We start from the raw sequence: 16,187 nt of genomic DNA, 5'->3' as shown, positions 1-16,187 counted from the left end.
CCGCCAGGACGCAGGCGCTGGCCGCCCAGCTGGTCTCCGAGATGAGGCTTCCAGGCAAGTGCCCGAGTGCCGGCCGCCCGCACTGTGGTGGCACCGCTGTCGGAAGACGGGAAGTGGGTGCCCTCCCACCTTGCCCCACGGCTGTGGGGTTTCCTCATGATCCTTCTCTCCGCGGGAGCTGCTGTGGTGTCCCCACTTCTGTTTCGAGCCAGTTGAGTCTTCTGTTTACCTTGGTCAGCCTAGCTAAAGATCTCTCAGTTTTTGTTGATCTTTTCAAAGAACCCACTTTTAGTTTCTTTGCTTTTTCCCTGCCATTTTTCTAGTCTCTGTGTCCTTTATTTTTGTGCTAGTCCCTTTTTATTTTTATACAGGGTCTTACGATGTAGTTCAGGCTGGCCTTTAGCTCACAGCAATCTTCCTGCCTTAGCCTCCTGAGTGCTGGGGTTACAGGTGTGAACCCCCACGCTTGGCTTTTCCTAGTTTCTTAAGGTGAATGTTTAGACCAGTGATGGGGAACCTCTTGATGCAGCAAAAGCAGCCCGCTGTGGCAGGACGCTGTGTATTCACCCACACCACTTCAGGTTGTTGATTTAGATCTTTCTTCTTCAGTATAAGCCTTTATCGGTATAATTTTTCTTCTAAACATGACTTAAGCTACATTCTATAAATTTTAACATTGTAAATGTTATGGTTTTGTTTTTATTCATCGTAGTATTTTCTAATGACTTGTGACTTCACTGGCCTGCTGGCTCTTTAGAAATGTTAATTTTCATGTGCTTATGAATTACTCAAATTGCTTTGTTGTTGATTTTTTAATTTCATTCTATTATAGGTGAACAAGTCTATGATTTTAATCCTTTAAAATGTATTAAGGCATCTTTCATAGCCTGTGATATGCTCTGTTTTGTGTGGTGTTAGATTGTTGGTTGAGAAATGGTGCATAGACGGGCCGGGGATTTTAGCTCAGTGGTTCTGCCACCAGCCTTGCAAATGCAAGGTCCTGAGTTCAATCCCTGGTACCAAAAAAAAAAAAAAAAAAAAAAAAAAAAAAAAAAAAAAAAAAAAAAAGTACGTAGAGAAATTGGGATTTTAATAGAACCTTGTGGTGAATCTTTTTGCAAAGTAGACTTGTGAATGTGTTACTCATTTATTTTAAAGCCAGGTTTTTAAATGCCCCTTTAAAAAGTTGTATTTCAAAAATCAATTTAAGCAGAGTATTTGGAACTTGGCAAGAACAAAAATATATATGAATCAGTATTTTCTCTTATGGGTGAACTCATCACTATTTTTAAAAAGAAGAACCATAAAAATGGAACATTCAAGTAGAAAAAGTTAAGTCAAACAATTATAATTATCCTTAAGACTTCAAGTAATACACAGGTAATGAGAAATGTATTTGAAAAAAATAGTTGAATCAGAAATGATGCAGATTTTGAAGAATTTTAGATGTTGGTAAATAGATTAAGGAACAGTTTCTACATTTTCTGGTGTCTTGGCTACTTTTCTTGTTACTGAGACAAAATACCCACTGCCCAAAGTTAAAGGAGGAAAGATTGGGCCAGATATGTGGCTCAGTGGGTGCCGTGCCTGCCTGGTAAGTACAAGGTCCTGAGTTTGATCCCTGGTATGGGGGGGGTGGGCGGGGAAGAAGAGGAGGATTTGTTTGGTCCATGGTTCATAGAGGTTTCAGTCCATAATCAGCTGGCCCCAAGGCAGGGTGGCTGGGCAGAGGGGCATCGCAGAGGAGAAACAGTTCATGGTGGGCAGAAGGCAGCAAAGCAAGTAAGCGAGGGACCAGTGACAAGCCTCTGTCTCTTATCCGCACTCACACCCTTAATCCTAGCACCGGTAATCCTACCATTGCACCATGAATCGGTCCCAGTGTCACCTACTCCACATCCAGCCACCGCTGAAAAGCCCCACCTATGATCCCATGAGGCTTTGGAGGAACATCCTTGGTAAATAGAAAGGGCATGAATTAGAGAAAACATTGTTATCTGAGTTTAGATCCCAAGTTTCCCTGGGCGGGGAGTTACAATAGCTGTGAATCAAGCCTTTGCTTGTGTGTGTGAGTTGAAAGCACAGAAGCTTCCTCTTGTACTTGGCCTTGCAGGACAGAGCCCCCAGGTGGGTGGTTCTGGTGTTGCTCTCCGGTCTGGATGGCTGGGGCCTCAGGGTTTGGGCATCCTTGTGAGGGCCCAGCTGTCTCACGTCCTCTGAAATGGACTCGGAGAGGAGGGAACTTGAAGGGGTGTGGAAGACGAGTTGTTCAGACCGGCACCAGCCTGCAGAAACAGAGCAGGGCCCATGTGAAATTTTGAATTTTAAATATTAAAATAGTAAAAAGAGCCATCTGTAGTGTCGCACACCTGTAATCCCAGCGCATTGTGAGGCCGAGGCAAGAAGAGCTCAAGTTTGAGCCCAGTTTGGGCAACTTAGCAAAATCCCGTCTCAAAATAAAAATACAAGAAGAGTAGGGAGCTGGGCAAGGTGGTGTACACCTGTGATCCCAGCACTCAGGAGGCTGAGGCAGGAGGATGGCTGTGAGTTCTAGGCCAGCCTGGATTACACAGCAAGACCTTTTCTAAAAAAAAAAAAAAAAAAAAAAAAAAAAAAAAAGAGCTAGGGATATAGCTCATCACACAGGCCCTAGGTTCAACCCCCAGTACTGAGGGAAAAAAGTTAATTTTAATCACATACAGTTTGAACAGGCAGTGTTAAAAAAAAAAAAAGCTCTGAGATATTTGGCAGAGTCATTTTTCACACTGAAAATCGGTTGAAACCGGTGCATTACAGTGCATCTGGGTTCCGACACGCCGTCTGCCGGGGTGCGGAGTCACGTGTGGCCCAGGCAGCACCAGGCGGTCCCCTCCAGGTGACGCCCTGCCCCAGTGACACCGGCTTTCCCTCCCTAGGTGGTGAGAGGCCGCAGGGGCCTCAGTGGCTGGACGGAGACTGTGACCAGGCTGCAATCGAGGGCTGGGTCTTCAGGGTCCCCCACGTGGCCATGTTCCTCAGCGTGGTCGTCCACCGGGGTCTTCTCCTCCGTTTGCCCCTTGATCTGGCCACACTGGTCCCTGAGTGCCAGGGGGCGCCGGGGCGGGAGCTGGAGAGCCTGCTGGACGTGCTGGCTGTCATCTTCCTCAACTCCCACCTGGCCCCAGAGCTGCGGCAGCGCTGGCGCCTGCTCTTCGCCTCCCGCCTGCACGGGCAGAGCTTCTCGCAGCTGTGCGGCCGCGTCACCCACCGTGGGCCCTGCCTGGCCCTCCTGGAGGACCGCGGCGGCCACGTGTTTGGGGGCTTCGCCTCCTGCTCCTGGGAGGTTAAGCCGCAGTTTCAAGGTGAGACGAGAAGACCCTGGCCCTGAGGGGCGCGGAGGTGGGGAAGAGGCAGCTCCATCTTCTCTGAGTTTCCTGGGCCTGTTCCTGGGGTGGTAACGTGATGACACTTTAGGGTGGTTTGAGGGCCTTCTGTGGTCCTGGCGGTGGGGTGACATGAGCAGGAGAGGACAGAGCCTGCGTCGTCACCTGGGGCCAGGTCTCGAGGCTGCTGGAGAGGCTGGGGCGGACGCCCGGGGGACCGAGGAGATGAGCCTCGGGTGTTTTCTCGGCTGTTTCTGGGGGCCTGTGCATGACCTCGGGCCTGGATGGGAAGAGCCAGCAGGGGAGGGTCAGTGCCTGTGTCCCCTGGGTCTGGTTGTTTCCAGGATTTGATTCACTGTAGGTTTCGGAACGTGCTAGATCTTTGGCTCTGGAAATGGCAGGAACCCTCCCTGAGCCCAGGATCCCCACCTTGCAGGCAGCCTTTTTGGGGACAGCCATAGTCTCGGGCCGCTCTGCCTGTCGCTGGCCCTCCTGTCCTGTGTTCCTGTATGGGGTGTCCTCCGGGGCGGCCTGATGGGAGCCACATGGCTTTAGGGCACAAACAAGCCCCACGGACTGAGGGCTTCGATGCCAGCTGGTGTTGGGAGGCGGCCCAGCCTCCCTGCTGAGTGCAGACCTATGTGAGCCCCCGCTTGCCGCACATATGGAGGAGGACCCAGTGGAGGTCGGCGCCCTTGGGTGGCCCCGCCAGGGTCAGTGTGGGCAGTGCAGCGGCCCTGGGTCTGTCGAGTGGGTGAATGTCTTTGGAATGGCCCAAGGCCATGCAGCTGGCAGACAGGGCTGGGGGTCCCAGCTCTCGCCCTGGGCCTCAGCTCCCTGAACTCAGGACCGGTACCACGTGGGCAGGCGTCCTCACACCAGCAGCAGGGTTGTGGCTAACAGCAGAGTCCCTGTGTGGCTTCGGCTGTGGGCAGCAGCCCGTCTGGAGGCTGGATGTTATCTGTGCCTGCCCTGCCTGCTCAGGGCTGTCCGTACCCCGAAGTCCCCCTGGGCCTCCCGTGCCCCCCATGTCCATGCTGTGCGTGCCTTGAGGGAAGCCGCCCATCCTTGAGCCCAGCGCTCAGGGTGTGCTGGGGCCTCAGCTCCTCCCCTGGGGCCTGGGCAACTGTAGGGCCATGCTGTGGGACTCTGGGCCTACTGAGGTGTCCGTCCCAGCAGAGGGGCGGCCTAGGGTCCGCTGAGATGGCCGAGGGGGCGTCGCCACTGCCTTGAGGCTGCGTTTCCCAAGCCGGAGCCTAAGTGACTGCCTTGTGCCCAACACAGACCGGTCACCCTGTTTGTTTGCTCTTTGGTTATTTTTAGGGGACAACAAGTGCTTCCTGTTCTCCATTGCCCCCAGCATGGCCGTGTACACACCCACGGGCTACAACGACCACTACATGTACCTGAACCACGGGCAGCAGACCATCCCCAACGGGCTGGTGAGGAGCAGGCAGGAGTGTGCGACACAGCCTGGCACCTTCCCTCTGCCAGGCAGCACGTCTGCTGGGGGGCATCCTGTTTCTCCAGGGGCCGTGGCCCCTCATTCTGCCACGGTCTCTGTGTCGGGAGTGTGACACCAGGCAGGGCCCCCCTCGGGACGGCTGTGGCCCCCGCTGGGCTTCCCGGTGTTGGGTTATGAATGGTGACTTTGGGCCTCTTCCTGGCCCCTAGATGGTCTGTGACTTTTGTGGCCTGAGGTCGTGTTGGTGACAGACCTGTGACCGGGATCACACCTGGGTACAGGGTCCCGGGGTGCCGGCCTAGACGGTGAGGATTTGTCAGTGAGGCGCCAGCTAGGGAGACTGCGGCGCTGGCCTGGTGTCCACCTCAGCTTGTTGACCAAGCAGGAAGGAGAGGAACGGCCTGGAGGCTGAGGAGTCAGGGGCCGAGTGGGCCCGGTGGTGGGGCAGGCCGGCTGTGAGTGGCGGTGTTCTCATCACTTTCCTGACACCCACAGTGTGAAGAAGAGGTTTTATTTAGCTCACAGTTTGAGTGGGTTCGGCCCACAGTTGCCTGGTTCCAGGTCAGGATGGCGTGGTGGATGGGCCTGGCAGAGGAGAGATGCTGACAGCACATGGCCAGGAAACAGAGGGAAGGGAGGAGCCTGGGCCCTTCTAGGTCCTGCCTCGGGGCCACCTCCAGCCTGGCTGCCTCCTGATAGCACATCGGTGAGCTCCTCCATGGATTTGTACAGCACCCCCAGGATCCAGTCACCTCCCAAACACGAGACTTCGGGGACATTTTAGATCTACACCCCGACAGGCAGATAGATGCTCAGCTGGGGCGGGAGCTGTGTCTCCCCCCAGCTTCTCTCCCCTCTGCCAGTCTCCTGGGAATCCCCAGCCCTGTGCTTGCAGGGCCAGAGGAAGCGATGCCCTTGGTCAGATGGAGGGGCCCAGGGTTCCTCTTCCTGTGGCTGCCCCCAGCGGGATGTGAGCAGGACACTGGTGAGGCCTCGCCCTTAGAGCAGCACCCTGGGCTGCTAGTCATGGGCCTGAGGACCAGGGCGGTGTTTGTGTTCAGGTTGCCCCTCTGGCTCTGCCCCCGCCCTCTGTCCTGAGTGAGCTGAGTGCTGTGTGCTCAGGTTCCTGCCCACCTGAGGGGCTGTCCAGGGTCACCTGTGTCCACCTCCCCCGTGTAACATGCAGGGCCTGGTGTCACAGGGCTTCAGCGTAGCCTTGTGAGAGTGCTGTGCTGTGGTGTCTGGGGACACCCGTGATGGTTCCATAGTGTGACATGGGACCCTTAAGTAGCACAGATCCTGTTTGAGGAGCAGAACCAAGGCGGTCGCACTCCTTGCCCATTCCTGGGCCTCGGTTGCCGGCTGGCTTCACACCCTGGTATGCCTGGCCCCGAGGTCGCTGATGCCACACTGTCCGGACTTCTTTGCAGGGCATGGGAGGGCAGCACAACTACTTCGGGCTGTGGGTGGATGCCAACTTTGGGAACGGGCACAGCAAGGCCAAGCCCACGTGTACCACGTACAACAGCCCACAGCTGTCCGCTGAGGAGCACTTCTGGTTTGAGAAGTTGGAGGTGTGGGCAGTCGGAGACCCCTCAGAGCCAGAGCTGGTGGGTGCAGCACCCCGAGGAGCGTGGCAGGGACCCCGAGCGGGCGGGGGGAGCTTTCTTCACCTTCCTAGCTTTGCCTGTGCCCCTCCGTCTGGAGTTGGGTTTGCCCAGGTTCGTTCCTGTAGGGGGACCCTGGCAGGTGCAGGCGCAGTTGGGTGGTAGTGAGATGCTCGGGAATGGGGGCTGCCCCTGTGTGCACCTGCGAGCCAGGAGCTTGGGGTTCCCTGGGGTTCCCTGTGGTTCCCTGGTGCTGCCCTTGAATGGGTCACCGGGGCCCACGGCACTCCCTGCCCCACCTTGTAGGTCGGCCATTGCAGCCCAGTGGGGAGGACCTTGGGGAGTGTGCTGGACCCCGGTCTCCTAGTGGCAGCAGCAGAAGCGGGCTCCCCTCTGACGGGTGGGCAGGGACACGGCAGGAAGTCCCTGCCCGGTCCTGGTTGTCGGGGCTGCTGGTCTCTGAGAGTGTCATGAACACTCCCACTCCTCCTTCCCAAGGCCAAGAGTAAGAAGAGCGTCCTCGACGTGGACCCCGGGGCTCAGATTTTGCTGGAGGCCACTGGGTGGACTCGCCAAAGTGCAGGGTTCCGGGAGACCCCAGACAGTGACAGCGCCGACGAGTGAGCAGCTGGACGCAGACGCCCAGGAGATGGAACGCACAGCCTGCTGAGGAGCGCCCGAGGTCCCGGATTCCCTCCCCTCCCGTGTTGGTTGGACTTGGACGTGCTGCCCCAGGTGGTCCCCGATACGCTGCATCAGAACACAGCCTGTGCCAAGAAAAATCCCGTATATCGGTTGGGGTTTATCACCCACAAACTCTCCTTGTCTAATTAGCTTAACCTTATACGTGTTCCTTTTGTACCAGTGGAATCCAAAGGCACTGAGACATTTGGCCCTCCGCTGGCATCTGCGGTTGTTGGGGACGTGAGCTCTTGTCGCAGGAGAGGGCTGTACATCAGGGGGTCACTTGACCTCCACTTAGTGCCTGATGGCCCATTATGCCTGGCAGAGGGTGGAGGCTTTGGATTGCCAGGCTTTGGGGAAATAGCTTCCAACAGCATAGGATTTGTGTTTACTTTTTTTGTTGTTGTTTTTTGTTTTTTTTGGTACCGGGGATTGAACTCGGGTCCTTGCGCTTGCAAGGCAGGCCACCGAACCACTGAGCTAAATCCCCAGCCCTTGTGTTTACTTTTTTTGTTGTTGTTTTTTGTTTTTTTTGGTACCGGGGATTGAACTCGGGTCCTTGCGCTTGCAAGGCAGGCCACCGAACCACTGAGCTAAATCCCCAGCCCTTGTGTTTACTTTTTAAAAACACAACACTAGTGGGGGAAACAGCTGGAGAGGTTGGAGGTGGAGTGGGTCTTCAGTAGGCGTCTAGGGCTCTGTTTCCAGCCTTCTCCCCATGTTTAAATGTCAGTGTGGTGGGAGGTTTGGAGTTCCATCTGCAGAGTGGCAGAGTTGCAATTCTGTTGCTAACGCAGACACTGGTGACATTTGGGGCCCTGAGTTCAGGCGCCTGCTTGACAGGTGCCTGTGGCCCATCCCATAGGCCAGTGGTGGGTGCTGTCCAGGCTGGCCAGGATTCTGGAGTTGGCCCCAGCTGCTGAACCACAACCAACGCGGGTGTCACACCTGCTCCCCGGGGCGGCTCCCGTCATCAGAGACGGCACAAACTCCTGGATCCTGAAATGCTGAAGTCATCCTTGGTGGGCGGAGGGGCCAGGTCTGAAGAATCACCTGAGGGTGAGTCCTTGCCCTGGAGGGTCCCCCCAAAAGGACCTGTGAGCACCTCTCACAGCCCTGTGCCTCTTTCTTTGGTCTTTTACTGTACCTCTTGATGAAAGGGCAATCTTTCATTGTATAGTTTGCCTTAAGAAAAGCCATATAAATTGAGCCAGTTTGCTTTTTTCTTTTTTTTTTGAGATAGGTCTCACTATGTAGTCCAGGCTGGCCTCGAACTCATGGAGATCTTCCTGCCTCAGCCTCACGAGTGCTGGGATTATAGGCATGCACTATTATGCCCGGCCTCCGGTTTACATTTTTGCAGTCTGAATTTTCTGCCAGGATTCTGATCAAATCTGTCCCATTGCGATCCCCTGGCCGAGGCAGAAAGCATCATGACTTGAAAAGTGCCGCTTCCGATGGGGAAGTGGGAGGGATTGCACCTGACTCAGCCTACGACGCGGTGAAGTGTCTCGCCAGGTGCACCTGTGGCTTCGAGAGGACACCCTGTCCTCCTCAGTCACCTCCTCCACAATCCAGAGCATTGGGCTCCTTGTGATCACTTTGTTTTGGATTTTTAAAATAAAAATGCAATACCTCGCTCGTAACAGGTTGGCAGTGCCTACATTAGGTGCTGTGTTCTGGGCCAGGTAGGTTATGGCTCTGGGCACCTTCCCAAGGCAGCACCCTACCCCAGGATGGGAGGGCGCCCGCCTGGCACTCGGTCACCCGAGGGTGCAGCTGTGGGCTCCTCTTGGTCTCAGACTTAGCTGCTCAGCGTACAGAGCTGCTGGCGACATCCATGGGGACCCCCAACCTACAGCCCGTGTGGGTCTGAAAAACTGGTGACCTCATTTTAACGAAAGACTTCATCCTTTGGAGAAACTGAAATGAGAATTCTGGATGTCAGGCCTCAAGGTCAGCCTGTGGGGTACAGACCAGTGGGACCAGAAAGTGATAGAAGAGCTTAAAAGAAAAAACAGTCCATGCCGCAAATGCGGCTGCTATTTTCTCCACCATACATTTATTTAAAAATCAACGCGTGTATGTGATAAGGAAGGAGGGGTGTTAGGAGAGGACATAACTCGGAGCCTCCTTCATGTTGGGTTGGTTCTGTCCCCATGTGCTCTGCCCCTTCAGCGGCCACCCTGGCTGCCCAAGGCCATGCTGGCACCGCCCCGGCAGGCGTGCGTGGGGGACAGGGTTGGTTTGGGTGGTGGTCGCCGTAGGGAGCGCCTCCTGTGGGTGTCTTGGTGAGGCAGCGGCCAAACTGTGTGTTTTGCGCTTTGGATGCTGACAACTACCAAACCTCCGGAGCTCAGTTTCTAGCCTCCCGATCCGCCGGCGCTGGCCGTGTCCTCTGCAGTGCTGTGGTGTGGAGTTTCTCTCATGAGTGATGGCCGGCAGCTTCCCTTTGAAAAGTTACCTGTGCCAGGCTGGTTTCTAGGGCGTGGGTCTTTGCTCCTGACTTGCGGGAGTGCTTAACCTTATGAAAGTATTTTGGCATGTGGCCAACCATCGCCTTCCCCTACACGTATGTGTTTGATTGTGTCCATCTCCCCTATAACCTCGCCCCAACTTCCTCCCTCTCCCCTTTCTTACCTTCCTCTTGTCGAATACCAGACTACTTTCGTGTCCTGTTTGAGGTTCCACATTTTAGGGACAGCATGAGATACGTGTCTTCCGGGGTGTGGCTTCTTTCACCTAACGTGCCTACCCCGTTGATCCACGTTCCTGCAAGTGCCGTAAGGGCATTCTTCTTTACGGCTGAATAATACTCCACAGTGTGTGCATACACATTTTCATTACCAGGTGTCTCCTCGGTAGCTACCTTGGCTATTGTAGATTGTGCCGCAGTAAATCCAGGTCTGCAGGCACCCTTCCCTAGGGTATGCCGACTCTGTGCTGATTTCAAGGGTAGCTGTGCCAGGCTGCGCTCCCACCAGCAGCACGGAAGGGTTCCTTCCCCCACCTCGCCAGTATTTGCTTTTGTAATTCTTGATCGGCACTAGGGTGAAATGGAATCTGTGTATTTTTGATTGCATTTCCCTAGTGGCTGAAGGCGTGGGATATTTTTTCATGTAGTTATTGGCGGTTGGTGCCGCTTTTGAGAAGCATCTGCTCAATTCATTTGCCACTTATCACGCCCTTTGGTGTTTTGGCGTTGAATTTTTGAGTCCTGTATAATCGAGACGCGCGTAGCTGGCGAAGATCTCCCACTCGGTAGGCGGTCTCTCCACTCTTAGTTTCCTCCGTTGGCTGTGCAGAAACTTAATTTGCTGTGGTCCCATTCGTTGATTCTTGCTGTTATTTCTTATGCTCCAGGAACTGTAGTCCTGTTCAGAAAGTCTCTCTCTGTGCCTATGGCTTCACGTGTTTCCCCTGTGTTTTTGCCGAGCAGCTTCAAAATTTCAGATCTTATTTCTAAGTCTTTGATCCACTTTGACTTAATTTTTGTTCAGGATGAGCCACAGGGATCTGATTTCAAAGCGGCTGTATTTTTGGCTTTGTTCAGAATGAGGCGGCCGCAGTTGGGTGGCTTTGCTTCTGTGTCCTGTACGCGGCGCCTTTGGTTCACAAGGCTCTTTCTCTGCCAGGACCGTGCTGGTCTTCTTCTCATGGTTCTGTTGTAACTGGAGATCCGGTACTATAATGCTTCTAGCCTTGCTCTTCCCGCTCGGGGTTACTGTGGCTATTCTGGATCCTTTGTGTTCCCATATGGATCTTAGGGTTGTTTTTTTCTAGTTCTGTGAAGATTGTCACTGGAATTTTGACGGGGTTTGCAGTGAATCTGTGGGCAGTATTCTTCTGATCCATGAACAAGGAGATCTTCCTACCTTGTAATGTGTGCAGGTCTCTCCTGGGTGTTTTGTACATTTCCTTGTAGAGATCTTTTGCCCCCTTGGTTAGGTTGATTCTTCGGTATTATTTTATTTGAAGCTGTTGTTAGTGGAATTGTCTTGATTTTCTCGGCCAGTTTATTACTAGTGTGTAGGGCTATTTTAAAAATATTTTCATATATGGAAGAATGCTTTTTCTAAACAAAGCAGAACAGCATTTGCTGTGTATGCTAAATATGTCTCCAGTGGGTTTGTGGCATTTTTCTGTACATAAATTTTAATTTTATGTCACACTGGCTGTCATTTCCTCTGAAGATTTCTGGGATGTAGAGTTTACGAAATCCTTCTCCACTCTGAGAAACGTAATACAAGACAATTTCTTCTACTTTTGTGGCTCCTATTTCCGCATCTTTGGTTTGTTCGACATGCATTTCTCAAATGATACCTCTATCTTACCCTAAAATAAAGTCCCAATACCTTTTATGTTAAATATTACACCTTCTCCTGACTTAAAATGTCACTTTCTCACCTGGTGAGTTTCTGACTGAAATTGAATCTCTCTCATGTTTTAATTAGTGGAGTTTTATGGTTTGCAAGATAAAATGAGCCGTTTCTCACCCCCCATTTCTTGGACTCCCCTGCAGGAGAGCCGGAGCCCGGTTTCCCCGAAAGCGCTGTGACTGCTGCTGGCAGCTGGCAGGGGTGATTTCGGGGTGCAGCTGCCTCAGCAGTCTGTGTGTCACGTTGAGGGTTGGTGATGTGGACGCTTCTGTCCCAGGGTGGGACCCAGGGTCCTCCAGACCCCTAGTCCTGGCCGTTGGCCGTGTGGATGTAGGAAAGCTCCTGGAGGGAAACGCTGCTGCTGTGTGTTTGACAATTTGTCCAAACTCTGGGGGTCTATAGTGTAGTCACATACCTAGAAATAAGGATAGTTTCTCATTCTTCTAGTTTCTTCACTTGTGCTTTTCTCGACTGACTGCTTCAGCTAAATCCTTGCACATCAAATACAGGGAGGCACCCTTCCTTTCCCACTTCTTGCTGCCGTGTATCTAGGCAAGCGATGGCGAACCTTTTAGAGCTTTCAGTGATTCAAGCAGCCCACCGCAGCACGCGTGCCACAGGTTCGCCACCACTGATCTAGAGTTGGGTCATTCAGCACTGTGCTGGCCTTCGCTTTTTTGCTTGTGATGTATCCATTTGCATTTGTGTCATGAATAATTTTTGCCAGGAGATGCTGAATATTGAAGAAAGCTGGGTTTTGTTTTAGCAGATCTGCTTTCCTTCTGTAGTTATTTTTCCTTCTGTAGTTATTAATAAGGAATATGAGGTTAATGGTTTTGCAGGTACTGAGCCATCTGTGCCTTGATCTGTAGTCACTGTTCTGTGTGAACTCACTTGGCTGTGTTTACACTGTTGTGTGTGTGTCATATTTTATGGAAATCATGCTTTAGGGTTTTGGTTTTGACTTTTGGGGCCGGGGACCAAACCTAAAATCATCACCGGCTCCATCACCACACTTCAGGGAGCCCCCACCCTCACACAGGAGGCGGCAGTGGGGCCTCGGTGTGGGCGGCAGTGGGGCCCCGCAGCCCAAAGACCCAGCCGGTGAGCGTAATAAAAACCATTGTGGCTTAATAAATAGCACGGCGTTGCTTGCAGCACCCCCAGAGCCCAGCAGGAGCAGCCGGACCCTGGGGATCGCCCACCGAGCCCACTCTGTGACCCGGGGCAGCACGGCCACTCAGGGGTGCTCAGGGGGCTTGCGGGCGTCCCTGGCACGGGAGCGGTACTTCTCCCAGAGCGTCAGGAGCTCCGAGAAGATGAAGACGGACGAGGCCAGTCCGGTGAGGAGCAGCAGATCTACCAGGGGGAGGAGGAGCGAGAGGGGTCAGAGGCAACGGCCGGGAGCCTCACCCCTTGCAGCATGCAGAACCGACCCCGGGCTTCTCCTCTGGGTGAATGGGGGCAGGGGAATTGGGGGCCTCTCCAGGACGTGCCGTGTGCAGGTGGCCCATGCCGAGTTCTGAGGTTTCGACTCCCCACTATGGAAACATCTGTCAACCAACTTTGCTTTGCTTCCTTTTGTTTTGTCTGGCACCTCACTGGACACGGGGGTCAGGCCACAGGGCAGAGTGGACGTCTGTGCTGTCTCATCTGTCTGGCCTCACAGGACTGACCCTCTCAGGGCTCTGGGGGGTGGGGCCGAAGCCACAGCAGCCCTGACTCTCTTGGCCGGCAGCCTCCCCAGCCTCCTCTGCCCTCTGTTCCCTGGTGGCGGAGGCTCGCCTGAATGCCCCAACTCGGCTGTGTCCCTTTCAGCTGGAGGCGGTGGCGGCCCCACTCCTGTCTCCAGTCGATCTGATGTCTAAGGCACATGGACCCCAGGCCCAGCTGGGTGCCAGCTGTGGGGAGATGGCACAGCGGCCCAGGACTCTCTCCCAGTCCGGGAGCCAGGATGCCGATTCCCACCCCCAGGTCCCAGCCTCAGTGGGCCGCCTCCTGGGTTTCCTTCGTGTCCTCTGTGTCTCCCTGGGACACCCTCCCGCCCCGGGTGGGGGGTTACGAGCTGTCCTCCCAGGGGGTCCAGCACCCCATCCTCAGGTTGCCAGGCTCACCGAGGGCCCCCAGGTTCTCCGTCTGGAAGACCTTCTGCAGGGGTGGGACGTAGATCACGGCCAGCTGGCCCAGCAGCGACCCGAGGACAGAGTAGAGAAACATGCGATTCCTGAGGAACCCGATTTCGAGGATCAGCTTGGTCTGCAGGGAGATGGGGCACCCGGCTTAGGCAGCGACCATGTCTGTGTCCCCTGCTCTGTGCTGCTGGATCCAGGCTGGGCCTCAGCGGGAGGAAGGGAGGGGAGCCAGGCAGGGCACGCGGTGGCCCCGGCTCACCTGAGAGCGGCAGCTCAGGGCGTTGAAGAGGTCAAAGAACACAAAGCAGGTGAAGGTCATGGTGGTGGTGCGGGGCGTGCTGGCTCTGTCCTCGGGGACCTGGGACACAGGTACTGGAGGTGAAGGATCGGAGGGATGCCGCACAGGCTCCCTTCACCCTTCTGCTGGGCGCTCTGCTGCTGCACAGCACAGCCGGGCTGCGAGGGGACACCGCACTTCCAGGGGGCGCCTGTGCCCGGGAGGTCCTGCCCTCTGGGGACCACGGGCCAAGACCACAAAGGGTGGGGCTGGGAGGTGCTGGGCCACTCTTGCCACAACACCCCCTGCCTGGCAGGATCCGCTGTCCCTGGGACAACTCTTCAGCCTGGTTTGATTCAGGCGCCTGCCAGTGTGAATCTAAACAGCTCCTGAACCCCGGAGTCCCACGCAGGCCGCAGGGTGCTGCCACTCGTGTGTGTCCCGTGCTGAGGACTCTGGGACCCTCCCAGGCAGGGGGATGCCGAGAGAGGCCCAGTGGGGGCAGCTGGTGTCCTCCGGCCCACACAGGGTCCCTCGGAGGGTGATGGGCTGCCTCACCCCCTGCTTGCTTTTCCGGCTCAGCCAGGGGCTCCTGAGCCTGCAGGCTGCGGGAGGTGACCCTGCTGTCCCCGGAGGAGAGGACAGGACAGGCACGTCCTTTAGTTTCCCATGGTTTCCTGTTGACAGTAAAAGCAGGGGTCTCCTGGCACATCTGCCACCCGCCAACATCCCCTGCAGGCGGCTCACCTCCCTCCAGAAGACGAAGAGGGTCCCGCTGATGATGGTGGCGGCAGACACGAGGATCCTGAGGAGGAGGGCCCTGCTCAGGATCGTGTCCTCCGTGCTCCGTGGCGGCTTCCCCAGGGTGTCCCTGTCCACGGGCTCCACGCCCAAGCTGCTCGGGTGAGAGAGGCACTGAGATAAACCAGGCTGTGTGAGTGCACACATGGGCCCCTGGGCCAGACGCCCAGGTCACCGCATCCTCTCCCCACCCCATGGCTCCTGCTGGGTGCTCCGTGGCCTCTGCCCTTCCTCCTTCCCCACCTGGCTGCTGCTGTCCCCAGAGAGTGGGGGCAACCACACCAGCACCTTCCCACGTCCCAGGAGCTCGGTGATTTTCTGAACCTGAGGGCCTGGGGGACGCAGGGCCGGAAGGCAGACTCGGCCCTCCCCAGATGACTGGACAGGGGCTGCCCCTCCTGGCCTTAGCTTCAGAGACACAAACTAGGCCTTTGCCTCCTTAATCAGCGCTAACAGTAACAGTGGAGCAGCCACGTTGGAGATGGCGCTCACGCCCAGCAGGCAGTGCCATTCAGTCCCGCAGGCCTCCAACTGTCCTTCAGCCGCCAGGCGTGGAACCAAAGCCCAGCCCCGTGGAGCCGGAGGGCTAATGGGGCACAATCGAGACACAAACGTGAGAACCCTGTCCCTGTTAGGGAGAGGCAGGGCAGGGTGTCGGGGTGGTCAGGGGGGACCTCTCGGAAGCAGCGGCCCGGCGGAGAGGGGCTCAACGGCTGCTTCCTCCTTCCCCGAGTGCGGCACTACTCGTCTCCTGGCTGGGACCCGGTGGCGTGACCCTGGGAGGGACGCCGGCTCCCCTCCCTCACCTCTGCGCCGGCGGCCCGTCCATGATGATATTCACCCACAGGATCTGCATGGCGTTGAGGGGGCTGGGCAGGTTGCACACGGTGGACAGAGTGATGAGGCTCAGGGCTGAGATGCTCCTGGGGGCACAGCGCACGCCGCCATCAGCCCAGCTCCCTCAGCCCTGGTGGCGCCCGGTGGCCGGGCCCCGCAGCCTCCACTCACGTGCTCAGCTGGAACCGCACGAAGTTGGTGATGTTGTAGAAGATGCCTTTACCCTCCTCCACGGCGCTCCTGCAGGGGACAGGGACGGCCCGCTGTGGTGAGCAGCCCTGGGGACCTAGCCCTCCGGTTAGACCCAGCACCCTGAGTGCTCAGTGCTCGGTCACCAGTTTGAGACACGGCAAACCCAAGGAACCCTGAGCATTAGACCCCGGAGACAGTGGAAGGGAGGTGGAGAAACGTCACCCACCTGTCTGCAGTTGGCTCCTCAGGGTCACTCAGGAGTAGAAACTGTCAAACCCCCCACTTTAATTAAAATTTGTCAAAATTTGCAAAAGATCTGAAAATACAATGCTCTATATTTACTGCATTTTATGACTAGTTGTTTTTATCGAGGGAAAAGCATTTTCAGGATTCCTGTGCTTCATCCCCTCCACTTGTTTTTTTTTTTTTTTTTTTTTTATTGAGGTGCCTT

General features: G+C 55.4%; 2 protein-coding genes across 3 annotated transcripts in view; one reads left to right on the top strand and one right to left on the bottom strand.

Moving 5' to 3' along the window:
* The window catches only part of Meak7 (MTOR associated protein, eak-7 homolog), a 17,919-nt gene extending 10,354 nt beyond the window's left edge, over positions 1–7,565 (top strand). The window contains exons 5-9 of the mRNA XM_033757929.1: positions 1–54; positions 2,916–3,341; positions 4,686–4,804; positions 6,258–6,437; positions 6,933–7,565. The exon at positions 1–54 is cut by the window's left edge and continues 53 nt beyond it. Coding sequence (XP_033613820.1) covers positions 1–54; positions 2,916–3,341; positions 4,686–4,804; positions 6,258–6,437; positions 6,933–7,058 — 905 coding nt within the window. The 3' untranslated portion in view covers positions 7,059–7,565. The remainder of the gene's footprint in view (positions 55–2,915; positions 3,342–4,685; positions 4,805–6,257; positions 6,438–6,932) is intronic.
* A 4,398-nt stretch (positions 7,566–11,963) lies between these two features.
* Atp2c2 (ATPase secretory pathway Ca2+ transporting 2) overlaps positions 11,964–16,187 on the bottom strand; it is a 49,367-nt gene continuing 45,143 nt past the window's right edge. For both annotated transcript variants that reach the window (XM_033757896.1, XM_033757897.1), the window contains 6 exons: positions 15,716–15,784; positions 15,514–15,630; positions 14,654–14,801; positions 13,889–13,987; positions 13,612–13,753; positions 11,964–12,856 (listed from right to left, as the gene is read on the bottom strand). In XM_033757896.1, the coding sequence (XP_033613787.1) occupies positions 12,738–12,856; positions 13,612–13,753; positions 13,889–13,987; positions 14,654–14,801; positions 15,514–15,630; positions 15,716–15,784 (694 nt within the window). In that variant the 3' untranslated portion in view covers positions 11,964–12,737. The remainder of the gene's footprint in view (positions 12,857–13,611; positions 13,754–13,888; positions 13,988–14,653; positions 14,802–15,513; positions 15,631–15,715; positions 15,785–16,187) is intronic.

This window comes from Fukomys damarensis, unplaced genomic scaffold (assembly GCF_012274545.1).
Source record: "Fukomys damarensis isolate Sample0158 unplaced genomic scaffold, DMR_v1.0_HiC HiC_scaffold_32, whole genome shotgun sequence".
Classification (NCBI taxonomy): domain Eukaryota; kingdom Metazoa; phylum Chordata; class Mammalia; order Rodentia; family Bathyergidae; genus Fukomys; species Fukomys damarensis.
Note: the sequence above shows the minus strand (reverse complement) of the source record. Positions and strands in the feature narration are given on the sequence as shown.